We start from the raw sequence: 26,210 nt of genomic DNA, 5'->3' as shown, positions 1-26,210 counted from the left end.
ACTGAAAATATATCATTCATCTCTCTGAACTTTGTGCTAAAATGGATTCACTAGTGGGAAATGAGGACTTTCTGTACAAAATGGAGTACATACAGCACACATACGCTGGTTTTGCTTCAAGTCCACGCTCAGCTATGACTAGTTATTACACGGTTAACTTGTATAATCATATCTTACCTTATACCACTCTATGCCACCCCTACAGCTCTTTTTGCTACTGAAAACAGTATTAAACAATTTATTTGCATTTGAAAACACATGGGATTACATGAAAATATCATGATAGAAAAGGACCATATATGTGCACCTAAAATTTTGCCTTCAAATCAAGGGTTCGGGCATTCTGAGCCAGCTAAGTGAGTGGAGGGGCTGTGTGCCACCGTTGTGCTCTGTAGGGTTTTACTGATACGACTACATCCTCTGCTACTCTGGAGAGTGAAAGTTTGCAGGTTGGAAAGGGACCTTGCAGCTCACGCAGACACCACTGTCACTCCCTCAATAAGAAATACTTCTATCAGTTTTAAAAGTATCTCTCTTTGGTATGGCTGATTTACCAAATATAACATTGTGATTACACCTCAGATTTTGGCTCTGTCACTTCCTCTTTATGTTAATATAAATAAATTGAATTAACTTCTCTGATTTTAAGTTTCTCTGTCTGTAAATTCTAATAATCGTATTTGTCTTAAATTGGTTTTGCGAGGGGAGCAAGTGACATGATATGGAACGAGTGATTAGGCAGTGACAGGTACTTTGGAAACACTCGACAAGCAGTACCTAATACAATTAACTTTTTTTTTTTTTTTTTTTTTACTGTCCTCTGGTTAAAAAAAGAAAAAACACTGTATTAATATGGTGATAATTATCTAACCTACTCTAGAATTTGGTAGCATATTCTTTACCATCAGGAAAACATTTCTTTTTTCAAGGTCAAGAAAAACTCTGCACAAGTTTACCTATGACTGTGGCGTAAAGAACGTGCCTGCCAATCCAGGAGACATATAAGAGATGTGGGTTCAATCCCTAAGTTGGAAATATCCCTTGAAGGAGGGCATGGCAACTCACTCCAGTATTGTTGCCTGGAAAATCCCATGGACAGAGGAGTTTGGCAGGCTGTATAGTCCATAGGGTTGCAAAGAGTTGGATACAACTGAAGCAACTTAACCCGCATGTGGACAAGCACTCAGTGATTTAATGCCTCAAGTCTTCTTATCTTTAAAATAAGAAACTTTAATTCCATGATCTCTAAGATCTTTTGTTTGAGTAATTCAACAAAATCACGTTTGACAGCATGTCCTCATACTTTATTTATAGTACTGAAATGTGTATTTGCTGCCAAATGTCTGATGTGGGGGGTATAAATGTCCCATATATACATGTGGAATAACGTTAAATTTGTTGATGTTAAAGCTACTGGTATATTTTTTGGCATAATTTGGCTCAGAATCCTTTCTTCCCATTTTGTTGTAGAATAAGCTGACAGCACATCTTTCCCCACAGCACCTGTGGGGAAAGGGGAGCTTAAACTGAGAGTTTCAGAAGACAGACAGACCATCTTTTTGTTACTTTTAGTATAGTATCTCAGACAGAAGCTTTCTTTCTCAAGCTTTTATTTTTCATTTCCATAGTGTCTAATGGAATGGCATTGTATGCATATACACTGTAATTTACAAGGCTTCTGTTTCCTTTCAGATCTGAGTGATCAGCTGCTGGAGGTGGTTGGCTTGGAAGGAGCCATGGAGATGGGGCAAATATACACAGGACTGAAAAGTGCTGGGAGGCGGCTGGCTCAGTGCTCCTCTGTTGTCATCAGGTATCCCTTTCTCTGTAATTCAGAAAGGAGGTTGACATGTGAAAAGTGAAGTGAAAGTATTAGTCACTCACTCTTTGTGACCCCGTGGTCTGTAGCCTGCCAGGTTTCTCTGTACATGGGATTCTCCAGGCAAGAATATATAGTGGGTGGCCATTCCCTTCTCCAGGGGATCTTCCTGACCCAGGGATTCGATCCCCAGTCTCCCGGATTGCAGACGGATTCTTTACTGTCAAGCCACCAGAGATGGCATAACTACAAATTATTTAGATTAATGTTATATAAGATTTTGATAATGATTTCGTTTCATCTATACATTGTTATCAATGATTAATACTGATACATTTCAAAGTAATAGAAATTGACAGAATTTATAAAGATTTGATTCACTGTTACTTACCATGTTCATTGGAATTTGATAATCTTTTGTTGAGACCATGGATACAATTCTAACATACAAATTCTATCTCCTCTAGTCTGGTACACACACGGTTGAATTTACAGAAGCATTGAAGTATCTACTAGGCAAACTACCCAATGAAAATGCTGTTAAGGCATCATTAACATACATTCTTTCATGAAGTCTACCATTGCTTCTATAAATTAAATAATTATTATGAAGTAAAATGTTATATGTATATTGCATTTAAATCTTTTGAAAACCCTTTTTCAAAATTATGCCTGTAAAACAAAAGTCTAATATTACACTAACATGAAACTACAGATTATAGCACAGATATAACTGATGTTATATTAACATATATGAAAGTTAATACTGGAAAATGTGAGATATCACTTTTCCTCCACATTTGTAACATGCGATTGCATGAAAACAAGGAGGCTCATTTTGCTGTTGTTCTTATTCAGTCACACAGTCATGTCTGACTGTTTGCCACCCCATGGACTACAGCACACCAGGCTTCCCTGTCCTTCACTATCTCCCTGAGTTTGCTCAAACGCATATCCATTGAGTTGATGATGCATTCAACCATCTCATCCTCTGAGGCCCCTTCTCCTTTTGCCTTCTATCTTTCCCAGAATTAGGGTCTTTTCCAGTGAGTGGCTTTTCACATCTGGTGGTCAAAGTACTGGAGCTTCACCTTTTACATCAGTCCTTCTAGTGAATATTCAGGGCTGATTTCATTTTGAATTGACTGATTTGATCTCCTTGCAGTCCATGGGACTCTCAAGAGTCTTCTCCAATACCATATTTCAAAAGCATCAATTCTTCAGCGCTCAACCTTCTTTATGGTCCAACGCTCATCCATGCATGACTTCTGGAAAAAACAAACCTTTGACTATACAGACCGTTGCTGGCAGAGTGATATCTCTGCTTTTCTATATGCTGTTTAGGTTTGTCATAGCTTTTCTTCCAAGAAGCAAGCATATTAATTTCATGGCTGCAGTCATTGTCTGCAGTGATGTTGGAGCCCAAGAAAATAAAGTCTGTCACTGTTTCCATTTTTCCCCATCTTTTTGCCATGAAATAATGGGATTGGATGCCATGAAATAATGGGATTGGATGCCATGATCTTCGTTATTTGAATGTTGAGTTTTAAACCAGCTTTTTCACCGTGCTCTTTAATCTTCATCAAGGAGTCCTTTAGTTCCTCTTTGCTTCCTGTCATTAGGGTGGTGTCATCTGTATTATCTGAGATTATTGATATTTCTTCTGGCAATCTTGATTCCAGCTTGTGCTTCATCCAGCCCAGCATTTCACATGATATACTCTGTATAGAAGTTGAATAAGCAGAGTGACAATACACAACCTTGGCATACTGCTTTCCCAGTTTGGAACCAGTCTGTTGTTCCATGTCCAAGTCTAACTGTTGCTTCTTGACTTGCATATAGGTTTCTCGGAAGGCAGGTCAGGTGGTCTGGTATTCCCATCTCTTGAAGAATTTTCCACAGTTTGTTGTGATCCACACAGTCAAAGGCTTTAGTGTAGTCAATGAAGCAGATGTTTTTCTGGAATTCTCTTGCTTTTCCTATGAACAACGGATGTTGGCAATTTGATCTCTGGTTCTTCTGCCTTTTCTAAGTCCAGCTTGTATATCTGGAAGTTCTCAGTTCATATATTGCTGAAGCCTAGCTTGAAGGATTTTGAGCATTACGTTGCTAACATGAAATGAGTGTAATTGTGCTGTAGTTTGAACATTCTTTAGCATTGCCCTTCTTTGAGATTTAAATGAAAACTGACTTTTTCCAGTCCTGTGGTCACTGCTGAGTTTTCCAAATTTGCTGAGATATTGAGTGAAGCACTTTCACAGCATTATCTTTTGGGATTTGAAATAGCTCAGCTGGAATTCCATCACCTCCACTAGCTTTGTTTGTAGTAATGCTTCCTAAGGCCCACTTGACGTTACACTCTAGGATATCAGACTCTAGGTGAGTGACTACATCATTGTGATTATCCGAGTCATTAAGACCTTCCTTATATAGTTCTTCTGTGTATTTGTACCACCTCTTCTTAATGTCTCCTGGTTCTATTAGGGCCAGACTGTTTCTGTCCTTTATTACACCCATCTTTGCATGAAATGTTCCCTTGGTATCTCTAATTTTCTTGAAGAGATCTCTAGTCTTCTATTGTTTTCCTCTATTTCTTTTCATTGTTCATTTAAGAAGGCTTTTTCACCTCTCCTTGCTGTTCTTTGGAACTCTGCATTCAGAGGGGTATATCTTTCTCTTTCTCCTTTGCCTTTTGCTTCTCTTCTTTTCTAAGCTATTGGTAAAATCTTCTAAGACAACTGCTTTGCCTTCTTGCTTTCCCCCCCGCCCCGCTTTGGGATGATTTTGGTCACTGACTCCTATACAGTACTACAAACTTTCAACCATAGTTCTTCAGGCACTCTATCAGATCTAATCCCTTGAATATATTTGTTACTTCCACTATATAATCATAAAGGATTTTCTTTAGGTCATACCTGAAGGGCCTACTGGTTTTCCCTAAACCCTGAATTTTGCAATGAGGAGTTCATGATCTGAGCCACAGTCAGTGCCCGATCTTGTTTTTACTGACTGTATAGAGCTTCTCCATCTTCAACTGGAAAGAATATAATCAGTCTGATTTTGGTATTGACCATATGGTGATATACATATGTAGAGTCATCTTTTATGTTGTTGAAAGGGTTAGCTCTTGGCAAAACTCTGTTAGGCCTTGCCCTACTTCATTTTGTACTCCAAGGACAAACGTGCCTGTTACTCTAGGTATCTCTTGACTTTCTACTTTTGCATTCCAGTCACCTATGATGAAAAGGACATCTCTTTTTGGTGTTAGTTCTAGGGGGTCTTATAGGTCTTCTTAGAACCACTTAGCTTCAGCTTCTTCAGCATTAGTGTTTGGGGCATAGACTTGGATTAGTGTAATGTTGAATGATTTGCCTTGGAAACAAACCAAGTAATTTGGATTGTGTCATTAACTATACACCCTACATTTGTCTTTTGTTATCCAGAATTTTTTGTGTATATCATCACATTTACCAGGAAGCACTTAACATATTTGTAACTAAGGTACAGGGTATTCATTGATAGTCAAGGTTTGTGCTCAGTCATATCCAGCTCTTTGTGATCTCATGGATTGTAGCCCACCAGTCTCCTCTGTCCATGTGGTTCTCCATGCAAGAATACTGGAGTAGGCCACCACCTTCTCCTCCAGGGAAATCTTCCTGGCCCAAGGATTGAACCTGCATCTCCTGAATTGGCAGGCAGATTCTTCACCATTGATCCTCCCGGGGAGCCCAAGTCAAGAGCTGAAGTTCCTTTTATAAAAGATTACTTGAGAACAGAACCCAGCTTTTACCATATTTGCATTCCCTGGTCTCACCATTTTATATGGGACATATAGTCTGCTGTATAAAGTATTTCTGTGCTAGACTTGGATTGTTTTTTTTTTTTTTTTTTCTCCAGGACCAGCAAGTCTCTGCCAATGCAGATTGATGGGGAACCATGGATGCAGACCCCATGCACTGTGAGTACAGAGTAATTAAAAGCTATGTCACTTTCCTGTTTGTTTCCCAGATATTATATCCTGCCATAGCTAACTAATCATATACTCCTATAAGTAAATAATCACAATACCTAAGCTTTGGACCTATCTCCAAGAGCCTTTTTTGCTTTGTTTTTTGTTTTTTTATATGACAGAGCCATTGCATTCAGGTTTTAGGCAATATATGCCTTTGGCAATGATTGAGAGTTGAATGCTTATGTTAGCCGAAGTGTAATCTTTAGATACCATAGTTATCTATATATAACCACATATAACCACAGTTATAAACTGTGAAACTAAACAAATTTGTTAAGGTTTCTCTTAACCTTTCTTGTAATTATTTCCAAATACCTTATAGGAAAAATATTTATGGGACCTTCAGACATGATTCTTCCTAAATGTATTACTCATCTCTTCTTTGCCTCCAATTGGAATTTGAGAGCTTCCTTATCTATAGAAAGACTGCATTATAGTGTCTTTATGTGAGATATTATTTAATTCAGACATTTAGACCTCACTAAATTTCATTTTTAAGTGAATATTACATTTCAATAATATGTTAGGTGCTAATCTTGGCACTAAAAATAGAACTCTGATCACATAATAAAACATTGGAGTAATAAGAACATGAAATAGAATGTATTCAATAATATAATTGTCCTCAAGGAACTTACATTCTGATAATAGGAGATTAAGTAAATTAATAAATCAATAAATATAGAGAAACATGCATAATATAACTTTTGATTACAAGAGGTATGAAATATGATGAAGAGGAACTAAAGATGGAGTATGAAAAAGACTACTTTAGGTAAGTGTGTCTGGGAGGCCTTTTTCAAAGAAGGATCCAAAAGCTCAGTGTGTTAAACAGTAAGAGGGATGGTGTGACCAAAGTTTTAGATGTGGGGTGAGAGTGTAAGAGGCAAAGTAGAAAAGATGGGCAGGAGACAGAGTAGAAAAAAATGATGGTGAACAATTAACATCCGATTCAGAGTACAATAGGAAGCTGCTGAAGGCTTTACGCATCATCTGACTTACATTTTTAAAGTTCACCTTAACTGCTGTGTGGAGAATGGATTGTATTGAGTAGCAACTGGGACATAGGGTTCAACAAAGCGCTCTGAGCTTGGACAGCAATAGTGGCTAGGAAGTGGGTGGATTTGAGGTACATTCTGGGGGTGAAAGAAGGAGAATTTGTTAAAGAGTTCCCTTGGGATGAGGGATAGGAATGAGGGAAGGAGAAGAACCATGGAGGTAGCTGCCATCTGAGAATGACAGTACCCTTTACTCTGCAGTAAATCTAGTAATTCTATAATAATGATGTAAGACAAACTTGCCAAAAAGTCTTTCGAGGACGGCAATTTCTTATGCCTTCTTGCATCTCTGTGCTTGATTCGAAGTATCTTTTAAGAAATTTCCTGTTCCTCCTTTTACCAGCATGTGTATATTTGCATCTTGTTTCTTATTCTTCACTCTCCCAGTGACCTTTACACCTTTACACTCACATGTATATTAAAGGTCCTGTTACTATTGTTGCCAGTGGTGGCAGTGATACACTGATTGTAGAGATCGGGATGGTGGTGGTCATGGTGGTGGTCATGGTGAAGCCTGCGGTGATGGTAGTTTGATGGTGTTGGTGCGAGTGCTGATGGCGGCCAGTGGTGGTCAAGGTGAACTGGTAGAGGTGCTATCAGTGTAGGCGGTGCTCGTGGTCAGGATGCAGGATGGTAGTGGCAGTGGTAATAGCAGTATTCTTGTTTTAATGAAAGGTCACTGGTCTTCAGTCTGGGTCACAAAAGAATAAATGAAAGACAGAGAAACCAAACAGCTTCCATGAGTACCCTGCATTGTTGTGGACTCTTCTCGGAGAGAAGCGAGATTTAGTCCCTGTGCCATGTTTTAAATCAAGAAAGATTAATGGCAACAGTAATCTCTAACATTTATTAAGCTTGTAGTTTGTGTCACTTGACCTGTATTGACACTTTGAATTCTCACAGAAAGCATATAATAAGCTTCATTTTATGGGTAAGACAGCTGAGGCAGACAAAGGTTAGTTTGCCTGATTCCACACATGCTAAGTGGCAGAGTAGAAGCTAAAATGCAGTTAGCCTGGCTCTACTGTCCGGCTCCGTCATGGCTGCTCCCCACCCTGGCTCTCCACCTGAGAGGGCCCCAGGCCATCCCCATGGCCTGCCACGCTAGAGCATGACCTTTGCTATTAATAAATCACCTCTGCCTCTCCGCAGCCAACAGATGAAGTCTGTTATCTATTAAAATCTAATTAATATTTTATAATACTTGTAGCATATTTCACACAAGCTTTTCTAATGACTCTTTTGTTAACTTTTCTCTCAAAGAATAACAAGATATTCATTTCAGCTATTAATTACCATGATCTAAACAATGGTTAAATTAGTAACAGGTTTTATATAATGTCTACTTCAGTTTCCTCTCTGTGTAATTTCTCTTATTCATTTAAGACATTTATTGCAGTCTACACAGTGGGCCAAGAACTGTACTAGACTATGGCTCATTATTGTTATTTCACATTCTGGCATACCCTCTTTTTCCTAGAACCACATGGAAATCTGAACTTTAAATTTCATTTTAACTATAGAGAATATTTAGTATTCATAGCATTGGTATGGTTGGACCAAAGAGTGTTCTTTGCTTCACTTGAATAACACATTGTTCCTCTTACAGAACATCAAAATGATAGAATGTTCAAATTCTTTGCTGAATTTAAATATCCATAAGCTGATACTCAATTTATGAAGGGATTGCTCTAGATATAATTTTAGAGCATAGCAGAAGTTCTGCTTTTCTGTAAGCGAAATATTTAAAATAGAAAAGCAAATGACAAATAGGTCTTGATTCTTAAATCAATGAACACTTTTTAAAAACCAGAGTAATACAAATTCTGGAGATGGATGTGGTGATGGTTGCCCAATAGCATGAATGTACTTAGTGCAATTGAATTATATATTTTAAAATGATTACAGTGGTGAACTCTACATAACATATGTTGTACCACAATTAAAAAAAAAGCAACTGAAAAAAATTAAGGTGATATTCACTTACAGATTTTACCAATTCTAAGTTCAACTATCAGGTCAGTGGGGGCGGGGGGCGGAAAGCAAGAGTTTAAAGCTATCTCTTCAAATGTATGCTTTGCAATTATTTTTTATGATTATCAACTTACTATAAAGTAGTCAACAGAAACTTGTTAGTTATGCCTGTGTTCAGTTTTGTAAGAGTCAATGAGTTAATGGAGAACAGATTTTAACCATTTAACAATTGTTGTTCAGTCGCCAAATCGTGTCAGACTCCTTGCGACCCCATGGACTGCAGCATGCCAGACTTCCCTGTCCCTTACCACCTCCCGGAGTTTGCCCAGGTTCATGTCTGTTGAATCAGTGATGCCATCCAACCATCTAATCTTCTGTTGCATAAGCATGACAAAGACACAGTTGATTCTAGAAGACATTATGTTGAAGCAGTTCATGAAGAGCCTTTCTTCAGGGTGGAGTCTAGAACTTAACTATGCTCCCCTTCCTATCTTCTTTCTTCCCAGTCCTTCTCCCTGAGGACTTGGAATATACTGACTTTGTTGTCAATATGTTCTCATTGTGGTAAGGAAAAAAAAGAATAGTTTCAATAGGAGAGAAGGGAGAGTAGTAATGTATGAGAGGTCATGCCCTAGGTCAGATTTCATATTGGATCTGCACACCCAGCCCTCCCACCCCAATTTATTACAAGTGATGGGTGCCTAATTTAAGTTTCATTAAGTGAGGAGCAACCATACTAAGCCTTAAATTCAATGTAACCAAAATGGACTCTTCATGCACCTTCTTCCATCTCCTCCCCACTCACTATTAATGACTTCTCCTTAAGTTCCTGAATTCCTATCCTTCCTTTTACCATATTGAGCTAGTGGAGCTCAGTGTTTGTTTCCTAAGCTAGAAATATGAGAGTCATCCTATACTTCTCTTCACACCCTAAAATTCAGTATCTGTGCACACTTGATCAAGTGTCATATTTCTGGGTCTTTTCTTTTAATCCCTACCACCATTGTCCTAGATTTGGCCCATTTCATTTCTCTCTCTCATCAGGTACCTCATCAGTCTTTCCCCCTCTCCATTTTTTTTTTTCCTATTTAAATCCATCCTTAACTTTTCTACCAAAATGATCACTGCTGCTGCTGCTGCTAAGTCGCTTCAGTCGTGTCCGACTCTGTGTGACCCCATAGATGGTAGCCCACCAGGCTCCCCCGTCCCTGGGATTCTCCAGGCAAGAATACTGGAGTGGGTTGCCATGTCCTTCTCCGATGCATGGAAGTGAAAAGTGAAAGTGAAGTTGCTCAGTCGTGTCCGACTCTTAGCAACCCCATGGACTGCAGCCTTCCAGGCTCCTCTGTCCACAGGATTTTCCAGGCAAGAGACTGGAGTGGGGTGCTATATACTAATCTCACCCTGGCACTCTTCTAATTAAAACATTTAATTACTTTCTATCTGATAAAATATAATTTGAATCAAGCTTCCTGTTTCATTGCAATCATCATTTACTTCTTTTTTATATTTTCATATACTTTGCTTTTGCCCAAATAAAATTTTCGTCTTCAGTTGAATTACACAACTCGTCTTTTGAGACTCGTTTCATGCTTCCACTCTTCCTTTTTTGAATATCAGCCCTCCCTTCATTCCATCTCATCTCTGATCCCTACTAGTCTAAAAACTCAGCCCCAGTGCTTTATGGCTTTATCAAAGAGCTACCTATGTTAAATTGAAATCATTGGGTTTTTGACTAGCTTCTTGGTAGACATAAGCTTACTGAGGTCTGGCACTATGATTTTGGTCACCTCTCTACCTCCAGAGAATAACACTGTGCCTCACACATCATTAGCTGCCAACACCATGCGTATTTTGAGTTTGTGTTCCTTAACTAATTCTTAGAGAAGTATAACAATTTAAAAAAATGCTTTCTACTAAATCTTTCACTGAACATAATATAGGTTGGCTAGCAATTCATTCTCATACGTTTCATATATACATACATGTAAAAGCTGGTAGGCTGCAGTCCATGGGGTCCCAAAGAGTCAGACATGACTGAGCAACTTCACTTTCACTTTTCACTTTCATGCACTGGAGAAGGAAATGGCAACCCACTCCAGTGTTCTTGCCTGGAGAATCCCAGGGACAGGGAGCCTGGCGGGCTGCCGTCTGTGGGGTCGCACAGAGTTGGACACGACTGAAGTGACTTAGCAGTAGCAGCAAAAGTTATTTTAAGTTATCTTTATTCATTACATTCTCAAAGCAAAGAATTTTGAATGTACCAGGAAGAAATACTTTCTTAACCTTAAAAGATTTAATCTGTTTCCTGATATAAGACAATTAAATTTCTTGGGCCACTTCCTTCTGTATTATCAATTATGTATTCATTTTACACATTGTATAGGCTGCGTTCTATTAATATGTTGAAATATTAATAGTCATATGTGAATTATTACTTGTGTTACTTTTATGAAAAGTGATGCCAAAGAGGTTGTAATGCAGTATCACTCTGGGCGCTTTGTGTATGATTAATTCAGAAAGGATGCCTGAAACTTTCTTCCATGTGGTAGAGGATGGGAAGGAAGTCAGGAACACATCATGAACTAAATGGTGAAATGACCACAGGTGAAATATGAAGGTGATAGCTGAAGTCAAGGCAACTTCTAGTGAAGGCGTTTACAAGTATTTTGGTCCTGTTTTGCCTATTTTAAATATACTCCTTTGTATGATGATTCTCAGGACTCTGACCCACTTGCCCAATCTCAGCCTCTAATATTAAATACCTTCAGCACTCAACTCAGCCCTGACTCGGTAGTCAGGCAGTCCCTGCCAAGCCTGGTAGTCTTGCTGCGTGATCCCTAGTATTTGTGTGACACATACTTGCTCACTGAGTGCCCATGAACCAACTCCCTCCTTCAGTCCCCATTTCCACTGTGTGGGCCATTCTGTAAGATGCTGTTTTCTGGCTTGCATGCCAGTTTCCTTCTCTGGCTCTAGCATCTAATTGATTCAGACATTGGCTAGTTGCCTCGCCTTTGCCTGCCCCCTCTCTTAGGAAGGTTGGATCTTTTTCCTACAGCCCTAAACACTGAAGTTACTTGGAGTTTGTCTTCATTTTGACACTTGTTTTTGTAAAGAGAATATATTCAGAACAGTTTTAAAATGCAAACTCTTTAAAGGAGAAACAGAGTTTTGGGGCCTATTAAATTTTATTGATGTGCTTGTTGTAATTATTTAAAATAATCATAATTTTAAAGTGTTATTTTATCTGAAACCATTTGCTGAAATACAAATTAATCTCAGGACATTAAGAAAGAAAGCACAAATTTTATAAATGTAAGATTTTCCAGTTCCAGGAATTTAGTGATATGTAGATGAAGGCTAATTGAATTTCAAAATATTTAGATGTCATTAAGATGTTTGGAAGAAACCATAGTAATACTGTTTAACATTATTTAGCATCACTTACCAGTTTCTGTCCTGTATATTCATATTTTTATTTGATCCTCAAAACAACCCTAAGAAGTCAGTAAAGTTATTGTAACTCCTATGTGTGTGCTCAGTTGCTCACTCATGTCCAACTCTTTGCAGCCCCATGGACTGTAGCCCACCAGGCTTCTCTGCCCATGGAATTTTCCAGGCAAGAATACTGAAATAGGTTGCCATTTCCTACTCCCGAGGATCTTCTTGACCTGTGGATCAAACCCATGTCTCCTGCACCTCTTGTATTGGCAGGAGGCTTCTTTACCGGTACACCACCTGGGAAACCATACCATATCATAAATTAAACAATTAAAACCTGAAACAGATAAGCCAACCACTTTGTTCAAGGCCACACAATTAGAGGCAGTCAGTGGGCTCTAATGCTTTTTCCCTTAATTATGAGGTTTTGCCGCCTCACTCAGTTGCTTGTATTAGTAGTCAATTACAGCTTATCGTTTATAACAGAATTCAGTTCTTTTTCACCTTGTTTACATTTTCCTCTTTGTTTAATACATTATTTAATGTATTAAATAGTGTAGCCAAAGCCATCCATCTGATTGCCAGAATTGCTACTGAGCAACATAATTATGATCATCCAACTTCCTGATCTCAAAGTTCACTGCCTCTTCATTTCTTACAGCATAGAGTTCAGTGTCCTTGTCACATCATTAAATCACTCTCCCAAGGCTTCCATCTGCCAACTATACTTCGTCAGGACCACTCTCCAAAGGCTTTCTATTCATACTGCTTAATTATGTACCTAAAATCTCCATCCCTTATTTTGTGGTTTAGAAATAGACACATTCTTCTTGCCTTCAAGCATGCTCACAGGGAATCTAGTTCCTTCTAACAGTTCTCTAGGACTCATTTAATCTTTCCTATGGTTTATTATTTTGCCTGAATTAATTATCCTGTGCTGTTGGGATATGTATATTTTTATATGTTACTTTAAAATCTTTCTGGAAAGCAATAGAATATAAATGCACATATACCAAAAATAAAATAAGATCTCTTCCTTCAATGGCAAGCTTAGCATCAATTTTCTAATGAAACCTTTTAAACTCCGTATCTATCTGAAATAAACTGATTCTTTGCACTCCTGTGACTCTCTATTGATATTTTCTATTGATATTGTCCAGCTCTTCTGACTTAATTGTAAGCATTTTATGATTTCACCTTCACTTCCTCCTCATACCTCACTCACATAATATGGTTTCTGATGCAAAGTCCATATTTGAATTATTGCTCTGCAATATGTAATGCATCATTTTTCCAAGGCTGCTTTCAAGAATTTTTTTTCCTTTGTCTTGACTCTTCAGTGTTTTGATTTTGATGAGTCTGGTCATGGATTTCTTTGAACTTATTCTTGTTTTGGTTTCTCTGAACTTCATGAATCTGCAGGTTTATGTCTTTGGCCACATTGGGAAGTTTTCAATCATTATTTCTTCAAATATTGACTTAAGCCCACAGTCTTTCTCCTTTCCTTCTAAACCCTGATGACATGTTTTAGATATTTATATAGTATCTCAATATCTGAGCCTTAGTTAATTTTTTCCTTCCTCTTTGTTCTTTCTATTCCTCATACTAGATAATATCTATTCACCTATATTCAAGCTCACTGACTTTTTCCTCCCTTATCTCCATACTGTTCTTGAGCCCATGCAGTTAACTTTTATTTTGGTCATTGATTTTTTTTCTGTTGAAAATTCAGTTCTCTATGTTAGGCTTCATAAGGTCAAATCTATGCATATACTCCTCAGGGGAAAACTCAGGGGATCATATACAACTTTAACAGATAGTCTTTTTGAGGTCCTCTCCACTCCAGGATCTCCTTGATGGTTTTTGACTCCCAGGGCTCCTCTGATTATAAATACAAGGCTTTCGTTTCTCTGCATTGCCATGTACTTCTTCATAGCTCCTGCCTCCAGGGCCCTGTAGTAAGGGGATAAAGAGAGAAAAAATCAGTAGATATTTGCCCATGATTTGAGGATCATAGTTTCATGGACCAGGGAGAGCGTCACTGGAGCTGTAGGCACCTCCCACTGCTATGGAATTCCCAGGTGACTGGGGTCGGAGAGATTGAGGCGGCGAGGGGAGGGGCGAAATGAAGCAAGATACCTCTCTCACCCGCTCTGACCTCTCCCGACAGGTCATTCATTTCCTACCCCTTGAACCAGAAACACAGGGATTTTGGATGGAGCTCTCCATCTGTACTTGTTGTACAGTTCCAAGTGTTAAGCCACATTTAACTCCAGACTGATAAATATGAGAGGGGAGGAAAAAAACAGGAAGATGTCACTGGTTCAGGGACACGCCCTGCTCTGGTTTCCTTCCCCAGTCTACCTACTGTTGCTTGCTTCTCAGCAGTCCATGCTTAGCTGTGCCGTGCGTTCTGTGCAGGGTGTGTAGTTGCCTTCAGTGGGACAGTCACGGAATGTGCTTACTTCTTTTTTGACTAGAACAGAAAACACCACCCCTCTCCTTAGATTTTGTATTTGGCTGTATTGAGCTCTGCATGAATAGTCCCCATAAAATTGGTATATTATTAGCCAGAAGTACCTATCTGCCAACTTCAGATTTCACAGTATATTCCCCACTTACATGTATTTTACAAAAATTCTAAATAAATCTCAGTTCAGTTCAGTCGCTCAGTCGTGTCCGACTCCTTGCAACCCCAGGAATTGCAGCACGCCAGGCCTCCCTGTCCATCACCAACTCCCGGAGTTGGTGATGGACACTCACTCAGACTCATGTCCATCGAGTCAGTGATGCCATCCAGCCATCTCATCCTCTGTCGTCCCTTTCTCCTCCTGCCCCCAATCCCTCCCAGCATCACAGTCTTTTCCAACGAGTCAACTCTTCACATGAGAGCTTCAGCATCATTCCTTCCAAAGAAATCCCAGGGCTGATCTCCTTCAGAAAGGACTGGTTGGATCTCCTTGCAGTCCAAGGGACTCTCAAGAGTCTTCTCCAACACCACAGTTCAAAAGCATCAATTCTTTGGTGCTCAGCCTTCTTCACAGTCCAACTCTCACATCCACACATGACCACTGGAAAAACCATAGCCTTGACTAGACGGACCTTTGCTGGCAAAGTAATGTCTCTGCTTTTCAATATGCTGTCTAGGTTGGTCATAAATCTCAGAAGTGCTCTAAACCTTGAATCATAAATCTTATTCTTTATGAGAAAACTTCTTCAATTTTCTTCCATTCCTGTGTCCTGCATTTAAGCAGAGATCACATTTACCTTGTCACTTGAGTAAAAGTAATCAACCAAAAAGACAGATTTTCTACCCTCCCATACAAATAAAGGTAAGTTTTAGGTATTTGTCTAGACAGTAATGATGTGGATGACCATATGAGGGTTTTTTTTTTTTTTTTTTAGATTACTTCATGTGTAGGTAAACATGTTTTATAGACTGTTGCAAGTAAGTTATGTGATTTTATGGGAGGGTTTTAGACTGTGGCAGTGAGGTTAGGTGAATGTTTGAGGTCATGAAGTAAAGAATTATAAAACTGGGACTATTTCTTATTTTTTCTAGTCTCATCATCAGTTCATTGGGCTTATTTGCCTAAGGATAAAAGTTCAAAGAGGAGAAAATAGAAGGCCTCTGAAATTTTTGTAATGCACAGTAGTGGGTAAAGGAGTGCAGGTGTAAAACAAAGAGCCAGGCGGTGAGATTTTCTCAGGCAGCTTCTGACCACTGCAAACCAAGCAGAGGGCACCTACATAGAGAAGCAAATTGCATAGTTTTAAGAAGAGAGATTGTTTTAATGGCCCTTTCAGCCCACTTGTAAAGTTGAATATCATGAAAATCCTTTCTGCTTGGGGATACCATTTAAATGAGAATTTCATGTGATATTATATTAGAAAATACAATACTATCAGGTGGATTGTTTTTGTTCAGTTGCTAAGTCATGTACCCCATGGACTGCCAGGCTCCTCTGTTCTCTGCTGTCTCCCGGAGTTTACTCAAACTCATGCCCTTTGAGTGGGTGAGGCTATACAGCCATCTCTTCCTTTGCCACCTCCTTTTCCTTTTGCCTTCAGTTTTTTCCAGCATCAGGGTCTTTTCCAATGAGTCGGCTCTTCTTGTCAACTGACCAAAGTATTGGAGCTTCAGTATCACTCCTTCCAATGAATATCCAGGGTTGATTTCCTTTAGAAGTGTCTGGTTTGATATCCTTACTGTCCAAGGGGCTCTCAAGAGTCTTCTGCAACACCACAGTTCAAAAGCATACATTCTTCAGTACTTAGCCTTCTTTATGGTCCAACTTTCACATCCATATATGACTACTGGAAAAACCATAGCTTTGACTAGACGAACCTTTGTTGGCAAAGTGATGTCTCTACTTTTTAATATTCTGTCTAGGTCTGTCATAGCTTTCCTTCCAAGGAGCAAGCGTCTTTTAATTTCATGGCTCTAGTCACCATCTGCAGTGATGTTGGAGCCAAAAAATATCAAGTCTGTCACTGTTTCCACTGTTTCCCCATCTATTTGCCATGAAGTGATGAGACTGGATGCCATGATCTGCATTTTTTGAACGTTGAGTTTTAAGCCAGCTTTTTCACTCTCCTCTTTCACCTTCATCAAGAGGCTATTTAGTTCCTCTTCGCTCTCTGCCATTAGAGTGGTGTCATCTGCATATCTGTAGCTGTTGATGTTTCTCCTGGCAATCTTGACTCCAGCTTGTAAGTTGTCTAGCCCGACATTTCACATGATATACTATGCATAGAAGTTGAATAAGCATGGTGACAATATACAGCTTTGACATACTCCTTTCCCAGTTTGGAACCAGTTCCATGTTGGATTCTAACTGTTATTTCTTGACCTGCATACAGGTTTCTCAGGAGGCAGGTAAGATGGTCTGTTACTCCTATCTTTTTAAGAATTTTCCAGTTTGTTGTGGTCCACACAGTCAAAGGCTTTAGTATAGATGTCTTTCTGGAATTCCCTTGTTTTCTCCAAGATTCAGTAGATGTTGGCAATTTGACCTCTAATTCCTGTGCCTTTCCTAAACTCAACTTGTACATCTGGAAGTTCTTGGTTCATGTATTGCTAAGGCCTAGCTTGAAGGATTTTGAGCATAACCTTGCCAGCATGTGCAATGAGTGCAATTGTATGGTAGTTTGAACATTCTTTGCCACTGTCTTTCTTTGATATTGGATCACTTGTTTCCATTGTTTATGTGCTTAGACCTCTCTCTGGATTACCAAAGATATAATAAATATTTTTAAAGGCAAATCATGACCAGAAGCTACTAAAGTCTAAATATAAACAGTCCATGAAAAGATTTATGGGGAGAATGGGGCAAATTTGAGAGACTGGCATCCATAACTAAGTCCACTTCTCTAGCCCATTTGCAGAAATTCAAAGTAGTCTGAGGTTAAAAATATTTTTCATTCCTTGAAAATAGTGTTTTATGTTATTTTCATAAGGAGGGGAGGAAAAAGTTGCTTAGAAATAGTATAGCAAAATACCTGTATCCCAATGGGTAGAAAACAGAAATAAAAACCAGAATCTGGGGTTTCATATTTGTTGTATTGGTGACCTCTGGACTTCAGAGAATTGCTTACTTGTGGAACTGGTTCTTTATTACTAAAACCAGCTGCCTACAAATTATGACAGTACTGGAGGGTTGTTGAAAATTAGTTTGTATCTCATTTGTCAACACTAAAAAAGTATTATTTTCTAGTGTTTATTAGTTTTGTTATAACCAATAATACACATGGATTTTATTCTTTTTCAGTGTTTAGACTAACTTCCTTGTTATTCTGAGTCATACAGGGAGAGAAAATAGTTAAACTCATGGTATTTTGTGTTGGGATAGTATTTGACATCTTTTTGAGATTTAGCCAAGGTGTTAATAGAAAATATAGCAGTGATTTTTACTGTTTTCCTGTAATCATTTACAGATAAACTCATATTGGAAAGGATATCACTTCACCATAATATTTAGCATCTTTAGTAATTATATAAAAGGAAAATTATATTCAAAGTCATGCAGAATAGAGTAGTGCATGAAAATGCAGATCGCCTAACTCTTGAATCTCCCAAGACCCTTGCATTGTCTATTAGATTGAAATAATATTAAATAATAGTTGTGGCACCCCACTCCAGTACTCTTGCCTGGAAAATCCCATGGATGGAGGAGCCTCGTAGGCTGTATGTAGTCCATGGGGTCGTGAAGAGTCGGACGCGACTAAGCGACTTCCCTTTCACTTTTCACTTTCATGCATTGGAGAAGGAAATGGCAACCCACTCCAGTGTTCTTGCCTGGAGAATCCCAGGGACGGGGGAGCCTGGTGGGCTGCCGTCTATGGGGTCGCACAGAGTCGGACACAACTAAAGTGACTTAGCAGCAGCAATGCATCAGGTTGACTTCCTGGGAAGTTTTATTTTGAAAATTTGATAAGAAAATTAGTTTCTCATTCAAAGTTACCCAGCTATTGTAACTTGACACTTGCTGCCTTAGCAGATACACCATTTTTAAGGAATCTTAAGTGGTTCTAATGGGCTTACTTTAGAAAAGGGAAAAAGTAGACAAGGTTATGTGTATTTTTGGTGCTAAAAGGAAAGAGGTAACCCATAAACTATCAGTAGGAAAATTGTTAATAGGTGGGTGTACACCTGAAAATTACTATTTACTTAATATTTAAACATAAAATAAGGATGAACCTTAAGATTCTTCATTTGTTATGGGTATAAATCTTGGCATTTTGAGGAAAAGAAAATTAGCTATTAATAACAGTCTTCTGTCATCTTGAGACACAGTTGGATAATCAGGTGGCTGTTCTTGTGGGTATACTTTTTAAGGTATGAGTGGTAGTAAGACTCCAAAAGCAGTTAAATAAAACATAAACTAAAAGCATCCTTTTACCTAAAACTTCACTGGTAAATGCTCTTGCATAGATTTACATTTCTAAGCCTCTTTTCCCCCCCAAAGACTAGCATGTTAGTGTTTAGTGGCATTATTTTGTGTGTTCCCCTGTTACTTATGCATTAATTAGTTTTGTTTACCTGTGCATAATTTTTCCCTAATTTCACAACAGTTGTTGTTTTTGTAATTGACAATGCAATTTACTGCATGTATGCTTTCTGGCCTGCAAACAAAGATGTTAAGGTGTAGAGCACCAACCTCTTCATCTTAGATTGGTTAAAAAAAAAAAAAAAGATTGGTTGTGACTAATTTCCAATTAATTTGCGGTAGTTACAGGGAACAAAACAATTGCACCTACTAATTAAAATTTAAAATATTCCAAAGTGTCATCTTTAGGTGTCTGTGGAATATATAATTTCCATTTTGGTTCATTGCTGGATCTGTAACATCCGTGAGCTTGACAGCTCTATTAATTTAAAGTCTCAGTAATACCTATTAGTACAAAACATGAAAAAACTACCATTAATCATTTATTTTAATTTTGCAGCTCTGTCATTTTCTCAGTATGTTTTAAAATTATGATGACACCATAATGTGCACAAATCGACCTGGGTGAAGGGAAAACAGATCGCTCTACTTAGGAGAGATACTGAAGTACATTGTTAGAGCTTAATTGATGCCAAACTGATTAGATTTGCTTGCATTTTGCACAAAATTATTTTAAACATATTTAAGCACATATAAATATTTTAAACATGTTTAAATATTTTAAACATTAAAAATATTTTAAACATTTTCTTCCTGAATTGTATTTTAAAAATGATCCCAAACGAGTTATGTTTACAATTAGACTTACACCTTTTTATAGTTCTTTAATACATTCTACTTAAATATTGTTAAATAAACCCACATTGTTCTTTTATTCTTCATTTTGAAACCTGAATTAATCTACACTGTTTCAATTTAGAAAAGTTCATTTCTGCTTAGCTCGAAGATAATAGTATCTTTCATAGATATGTTCTTGGATAGGAACTCCAAACCCAAAGTGGACACAAATGTCCAAAGACATGAAAGGGCAGAAATTGAGATAAGAAATATATATGTACATAATACCTTATGCATTTGTATTGATGTGATCTGGGACTGTTGAACATGCTAAAAGTGATGGAATTATATGCACTCAACAGAATTTTGTCATTAGCTTTCTAAAGGACCAGTAGATATTTATATTTAAATCTGGTTCAAAATTAAATATATTTCTGTAGAATGGGTAAAGTTAGTAAGTCTCTTAATTGATGGGCATTGTTGTACCAATAAATAAGTTTGATTTTTTTCTTTCCAAAGCAGTCAGAGATCTCTTTTTTGGATACAAACTATAGCTTCATTAGGCCTGAACCTGATCTTTCTCCCTTGTGAAAGACTTTATCTAGTTCTTCATTTCTTCTGATTTTGTGCATTAAAAATTAGAAACTATGGCTAACATATTCTAAACTTTTCCTCAAAATGTAACATACAGTATTGCTAAAAGTTTTCAAGAGTAAACCTTCTTTATCCATGAACAGGGCACAGTATTTCATAGAAATAGTCCCAAGATGGGTTACTAATTTCGAATAAAAATTTTAATTAAAAACTTAATAAAATACACTGAATAAAATTTAATCATTCATTGTTTTTATTTCCTTGAATAGTCAGAACACAGTTGCACATGTCTTATTTGAGGAGATTTTTTAAAAAGAGAGGATTTTAAAATATTACACACATCAGATCAGATCAGATCAGTTGCTCAGTCGTGTCCGACTCTTTGCGGCCCCATGAATCGCAGCACGCCAGGCCTCCCTGTCCATCACCAACTCCCAGAGTTCACTCAAACTCATGTCCATCGAGTCAGTGATGCCATCCAGCCATCTCATCCTCCGTCGTCCCCTTCTCCTCCTGCCCCTAATCCCTCCCAGAATCACAGTCTTTTCCAATGAGTCAACTCTTCGCGTGAGGTGGCCAAAGTACTGGAGTTTTAGCTTTAGCATCATTCCTTCCAAAGAAACCCCAGGGCTGATCTCCTTCAGAATGGACTGGTTGGATCTCCTTGCAGTCCAAGGGGCTCTCAAGAGTCTTCTCCAACACCACAGTTCAAAAGCATCAATTCTTCGGCGCTCAGCCTTCTTCACAGTCCAACTCTCACATCCATACATGACCACAGGAAAAACCATAACCTTGACTAGACGGACCTTTGTTGGCAAAGTAATGTCAAATTCATGTGACTTCTTGTATTTGCTTTATTGTAGTAGTAGGGAACAAAACTTGCAATATCTCCTAGGTATGTCTGTACCACACAGTTTCATTCCCTACTACTACAATAAAGCAAATACAATAAGTCACATGAATTTTTTTTTTTTTTTGGTTTCCTAGTGCTTGTATGTTACGTTTACCATGTACTGTAGTCTATTAAATGTATGGTAGCACTTTTCTAAAATAGAAAGTGTAAACCTAAATTTAAAAAAAAAAACACGCAACTTACATTTGATCCTTCAGTGAGTCATAATTTTTTTGCTAGAGAAGGGTCTTACCTGGTTGTTGACATCTGCTAACTGATCAGGGTGGTGGCTGCTGAAGATTGGGTGGTTGTAGCAGTTTCTTAAAATAAGACAACAATGAAGTTTGCTGCATCGATTCTTCCTTTCCCCAGTCGATTCCTCTGTAGCATCAGTGCTGTTTGACAGCATTTTACCTACAAGAGAACTCGTTTCAAAACTGGGGTCAGTCCTCTCAAACCCTGCCACTGCTTTATCAACTAAATTTATGTAATCTTCTGAGCCCTTTGTTGTCATTTCAATGCTCTTTACACAATATCCAGCAGGAGTAGATTCCATCTCATGAAACTACTTTTTTTGCCCATCCACAAAAGCACCTCCTCATATGTGGAATTTTTATCGTGAGATTACAGCAGTTCAGTCATATCTTCAGGTTCCACTTCTAATTCTTGTTCTCTTATTATTTTCACCACATCTATAGTTACTTCCTCCACTGATGTCTTGAACCCCTTAAAGTCATACATGAGGGTTGAATCAACTTCTTTCAGACTCCTGCAGTGCTGATATTTTGACCTCTTCCCGTGAATCAAGAATGTTCTTAACAATGTCTAGAATGGTAAATCCTTCCCAGAAGGTTTTCTGTTGACTTCACCTAGGTCCATCAGAGGAATCACTATGTGTGGCAGCTATAACCTAACAAAATGTGTTTCTTAAATAAAGTCAAAATTAATTCTTGATCCATGGACTGTAGAGTGAATATTGTGTTGGCAGGCAAGAAAACAACATTAATCTCATTGTATATCTCCATCAGAGCTCTTCAATGACCAGGTGCATTGGCAATGATATTTTGAAAGGAATCTTTTTTTCTGAGCACTCCATCTCAACAATTGGCTTAAAATATTCATAAACCATGTTATAAACAGATGTGCTATCATTTAGGCTTTGTTCTTTCATTTATATAGCACAGGCGCAGTAGATTTGGCATAATTCTTAAGCATCCTAGGATTTTCAGAATGGTAAATGAGCACTGGCTTCAACTTAAAATCACCACCTGAATTAGCCTCTAACAAGAGAGTCAGCCTGTCCTTTAAAGTTTTGAAGCCGAGCATTGACTTCTCCTCTCTAGCTATGAGTACTGACCCCTGGTGGCTCAGTGCTAATCTGCTTGTAATTCAGGAGACCTGGGTTCAACCCCTGGGTTGGGAAGATCCTCTGGAGAAGGGAATGGCAACCCACTCCAGTGTTCTTGCCAGGGAAATCCCATGGAGTTTGGTGGACTACAGTCCATGGGGTTGCAAAGAGTTAGACACAATGGACATGAGTCTGAGTGAACTCCGGGAGTTGGTGATGGAATCGTGCTATGATTCATGGAGTCGCGAAGAGTCAGACATGACTGTGCGACTGAACTGAACTGAGCTACTAACATTTTCGCTTTCTCTAGCTGACATCTTCTTCCCATATAAGGCTGTTTTGTATGCATTGAAAACCTATTGTTGAACGTTGCCACCTTAATTAATTGTCTTAGCTAGATCTTCTGGATAGTTTGCTGTAGCTTCTGCATCAGCACTTTCTGCTTCACCTCATACTGTTTTGTAATGGAGATGACTTCTTTCATTAAACCTCCTGAACTAAGCTCCATTAGCTTCAGACTTTTAAAGTTTCCTCATCTCCCTCAGCCTCCATAGAACTGTGGAGAGTTAGGGCCTTGCTCTTTATCAGACTTTGGCCTAAGGGAATGTTATGGCTGATTCAGCCTTCTATCAAACCATGGAACCTTCTCCATCTCGACAATAAGGCTGTTTTGCATTCTTATCATTCTTGTGTTGACTGGGGTAGCACTTTCAGTTTCCTTCAAGAACTTTTTCTTTGCAATCACAACTTAACTGTTCGACACAAGAGGCCTCGCTTTTGGCTTGACTCAGCTTTTGACATGCCTTCCTCACTCACCTTAATCATTTCTAGATTTTGATTTAAAGTGAGAGATGTATGACTCTTCCTTTCATTTGAACATTTTGAGGCCATTGTAGGGTTATTATTTGGCTAAATTTCAATATTGTAGTGCTCAGGGAATAGGGAGGCCTGAAATGTGGGAGAGAGATGGAGGAATGGCCAATCACTGGAGCAGTTAAAACACACAAAATTTATCTATTAAGGTTGCCATCTTATATGGGTACAGTTCATGGTGCCCTACAGCAATTACAATAATAACATCAAAGATTACCTAGCACAGATGATCACAACAAATAGAATAATAATGAGAAAGTTGGAAACATTGTGATAGTTGCCCAGATGTGACACAGATACATGAAATGAATGAAGACTGTTGGGAAATTGCGTGAATTGTGTGCATTGACTTGCTTGATGTGAGGTTGTCACAAGTATACAGTTTGTATTAAAAAAAATACCTAATATCTGCAAAGCACAATAAAATGAAGTGCAGGAAGTATGCCTGTACATTGCTTTATCCATGTGACAATTTGCTATGTGAAAAGACCACAGAAAAGAAGATATATAAAATATTATTCATGAAAAGTAGAATCTCAAATTGTGAATATTGTTAATATTCTCCAGTTGTAGTCAAGGAGAAATATTTTATTGTTTTGTTCTTTTTTAAAATTTTTGCTTTTTTCCAATATGATCAAATATTTGGAGAGACCCTTGAAAAAGAAAAATAGTTTCTAGGTTAAGTTGTGATATCATTTTTCTGCAAAGACATGAAAATTATAAAAACATTTTTTTTAATGTCATTGACCTTCCTGGCTACCAGCTTATAATAATGAAATAAAATGAAAACCAAATTTATATCTTAAAAGAGATTTCAAACCCAGGTATGAATATTTCCTCTGCTGTTTGGACAAATAGCCCATCACTTTCAGGAGAAAGTTTCTCTTTTCTTATTGCCATACCTATTTAAAATTCCTGTGAATTTAATCAGCAAGTAAACCTCTCAAACCCATTCTTTTAGAGAGTTTATTGTAAGTCTCCACAGTGATTTCTTTGAGGTTGATGTTAGATCAAAGACTTTGACATTAAACTTGGAAATTACTATCATTCCAGAAAATAATGGCTGGAATCATAAAGAAGCTGGCACAGGGATTTTAGAAAATTGTTACGTTTCATTGCTTTGCTTTTTGGCAGTTATGGACCTGAAAAATTTAGCATGCTCTTTATTCCCACTGTCATATGGCTCAGCTACACGCATGAATTCAAAATGGTTTCCATTATTGGAAAGAGACACTCTTATTCCAGAATCAAGCTAGGTAACTTTTAATGTTCCAGATAATTGCTAAATTAAGCTCTCTCTGCAGATATTTTATGGCATTTATTTTGCTCTGAAAACCCCATTCATTTTTAAGGTAGCTGAATAAATCCAGTGATAATAAATTCTTAAAGAGATGAATCAGGAAAAGAAAATTTTGGCTAAATGCAGGGGGAATATTTAAAAAGGAAAATCCTACCTTCTGAGATAATTTCTAAGAAGCACAATATTATTAAGCCCACCCTGGTGCAAAGCAATAAAGAGATTAAACATTGAAGCCAAATTTGATCAGTTGATCTGTTACTAAAATTGGGAAAGCTAGTATATATTCTAATTCAGAATTTTCACAGAATAAATTATGAATGGTGGCACTCAGTATAGCAAAGAGATGCCATATGAGACTATTTCCATTTTTATTCATCTTTTAGCTTGTTGTTGTTTAGTCACTAAGTCATGTCTGACTGTGACCCCGTGGACTGTAGCCTGCCAGGTTTCTCTGCCGATAGAATTTCCCAGTTAAGAATACTGGAGTGGGTTATAGTTTCTTTCTCCAGGGGATCTTCCTGACCCAGGGATTGAACCCGTGTCTCTTGCATTGGCAACTGGATTCTTTGAGCCACCTGTCAAGCAGTCTTTTAGATATTGACCCATTAAGTCATAGTCTTAAATTAATATTCATTATTTGACTGTAATTGCATCAAGGGTCAGCAAGTTTAATCTTTGGGCCAGATCTACCCAGTCACCTGTTTTTGCATAGTCTCAAAGAGTTAAGAATATTTTTTAATATTTTTAAATGGTTGAAAAATCCAAAAGAATTATAATAGTTTATAATGTTAAAAGTATATGAAATGCAGATTTTAGTTTTCATACGTAAAGTTTGACTAGAACATAGTCACATCCATTTGTTTACATTTAGTCTGTGGCTACTTTTGTGCACAATAGCAGAGTTGTTACAGAGACTTCTTAGACCACAAAGCCTAAAGTGTTTATCATCTAGCCCTTTACAGAAAATATTTGCCAACCCCTAAATTGCATAAGCATCTTGCAGTTATATAACTCTCAAACATGATTTCTAGATTTAGAATTAGTATTAATTTAGTAGCTTACATAACTTACATGCAAATCATTGTGAAAATGGAGGCATGCCTAGCCCGGATACATGTAATTTGAATGTCTCACCTTCATTAATAGAAAATGAGCAGGCCACATTGAAG

At 37.9% G+C, this 26,210-nt stretch overlaps 1 protein-coding gene across 8 annotated transcripts in view; it reads left to right on the top strand.

Annotated features, from left to right (window-relative positions):
• DGKB (diacylglycerol kinase beta) overlaps positions 1-26,210 on the top strand; it is an 870,186-nt gene that overhangs the window by 829,148 nt on the left and 14,828 nt on the right. For all 8 annotated transcript variants that reach the window (XM_019958478.2, XM_019958484.2, XM_019958481.2 and 5 more), the window contains 2 exons: positions 1,693-1,813; positions 5,717-5,777. In XM_019958478.2, coding sequence (XP_019814037.1) covers positions 1,693-1,813; positions 5,717-5,777 — 182 coding nt within the window. The remainder of the gene's footprint in view (positions 1-1,692; positions 1,814-5,716; positions 5,778-26,210) is intronic.

Source organism: Bos indicus, chromosome 4 (genome assembly GCF_029378745.1).
Source record: "Bos indicus isolate NIAB-ARS_2022 breed Sahiwal x Tharparkar chromosome 4, NIAB-ARS_B.indTharparkar_mat_pri_1.0, whole genome shotgun sequence".
NCBI classification, from domain to species: domain Eukaryota; kingdom Metazoa; phylum Chordata; class Mammalia; order Artiodactyla; family Bovidae; genus Bos; species Bos indicus.
The sequence above is the reverse complement of the archived record's forward strand: the minus strand, read 5'-3'. Positions and strand labels throughout refer to the sequence as shown.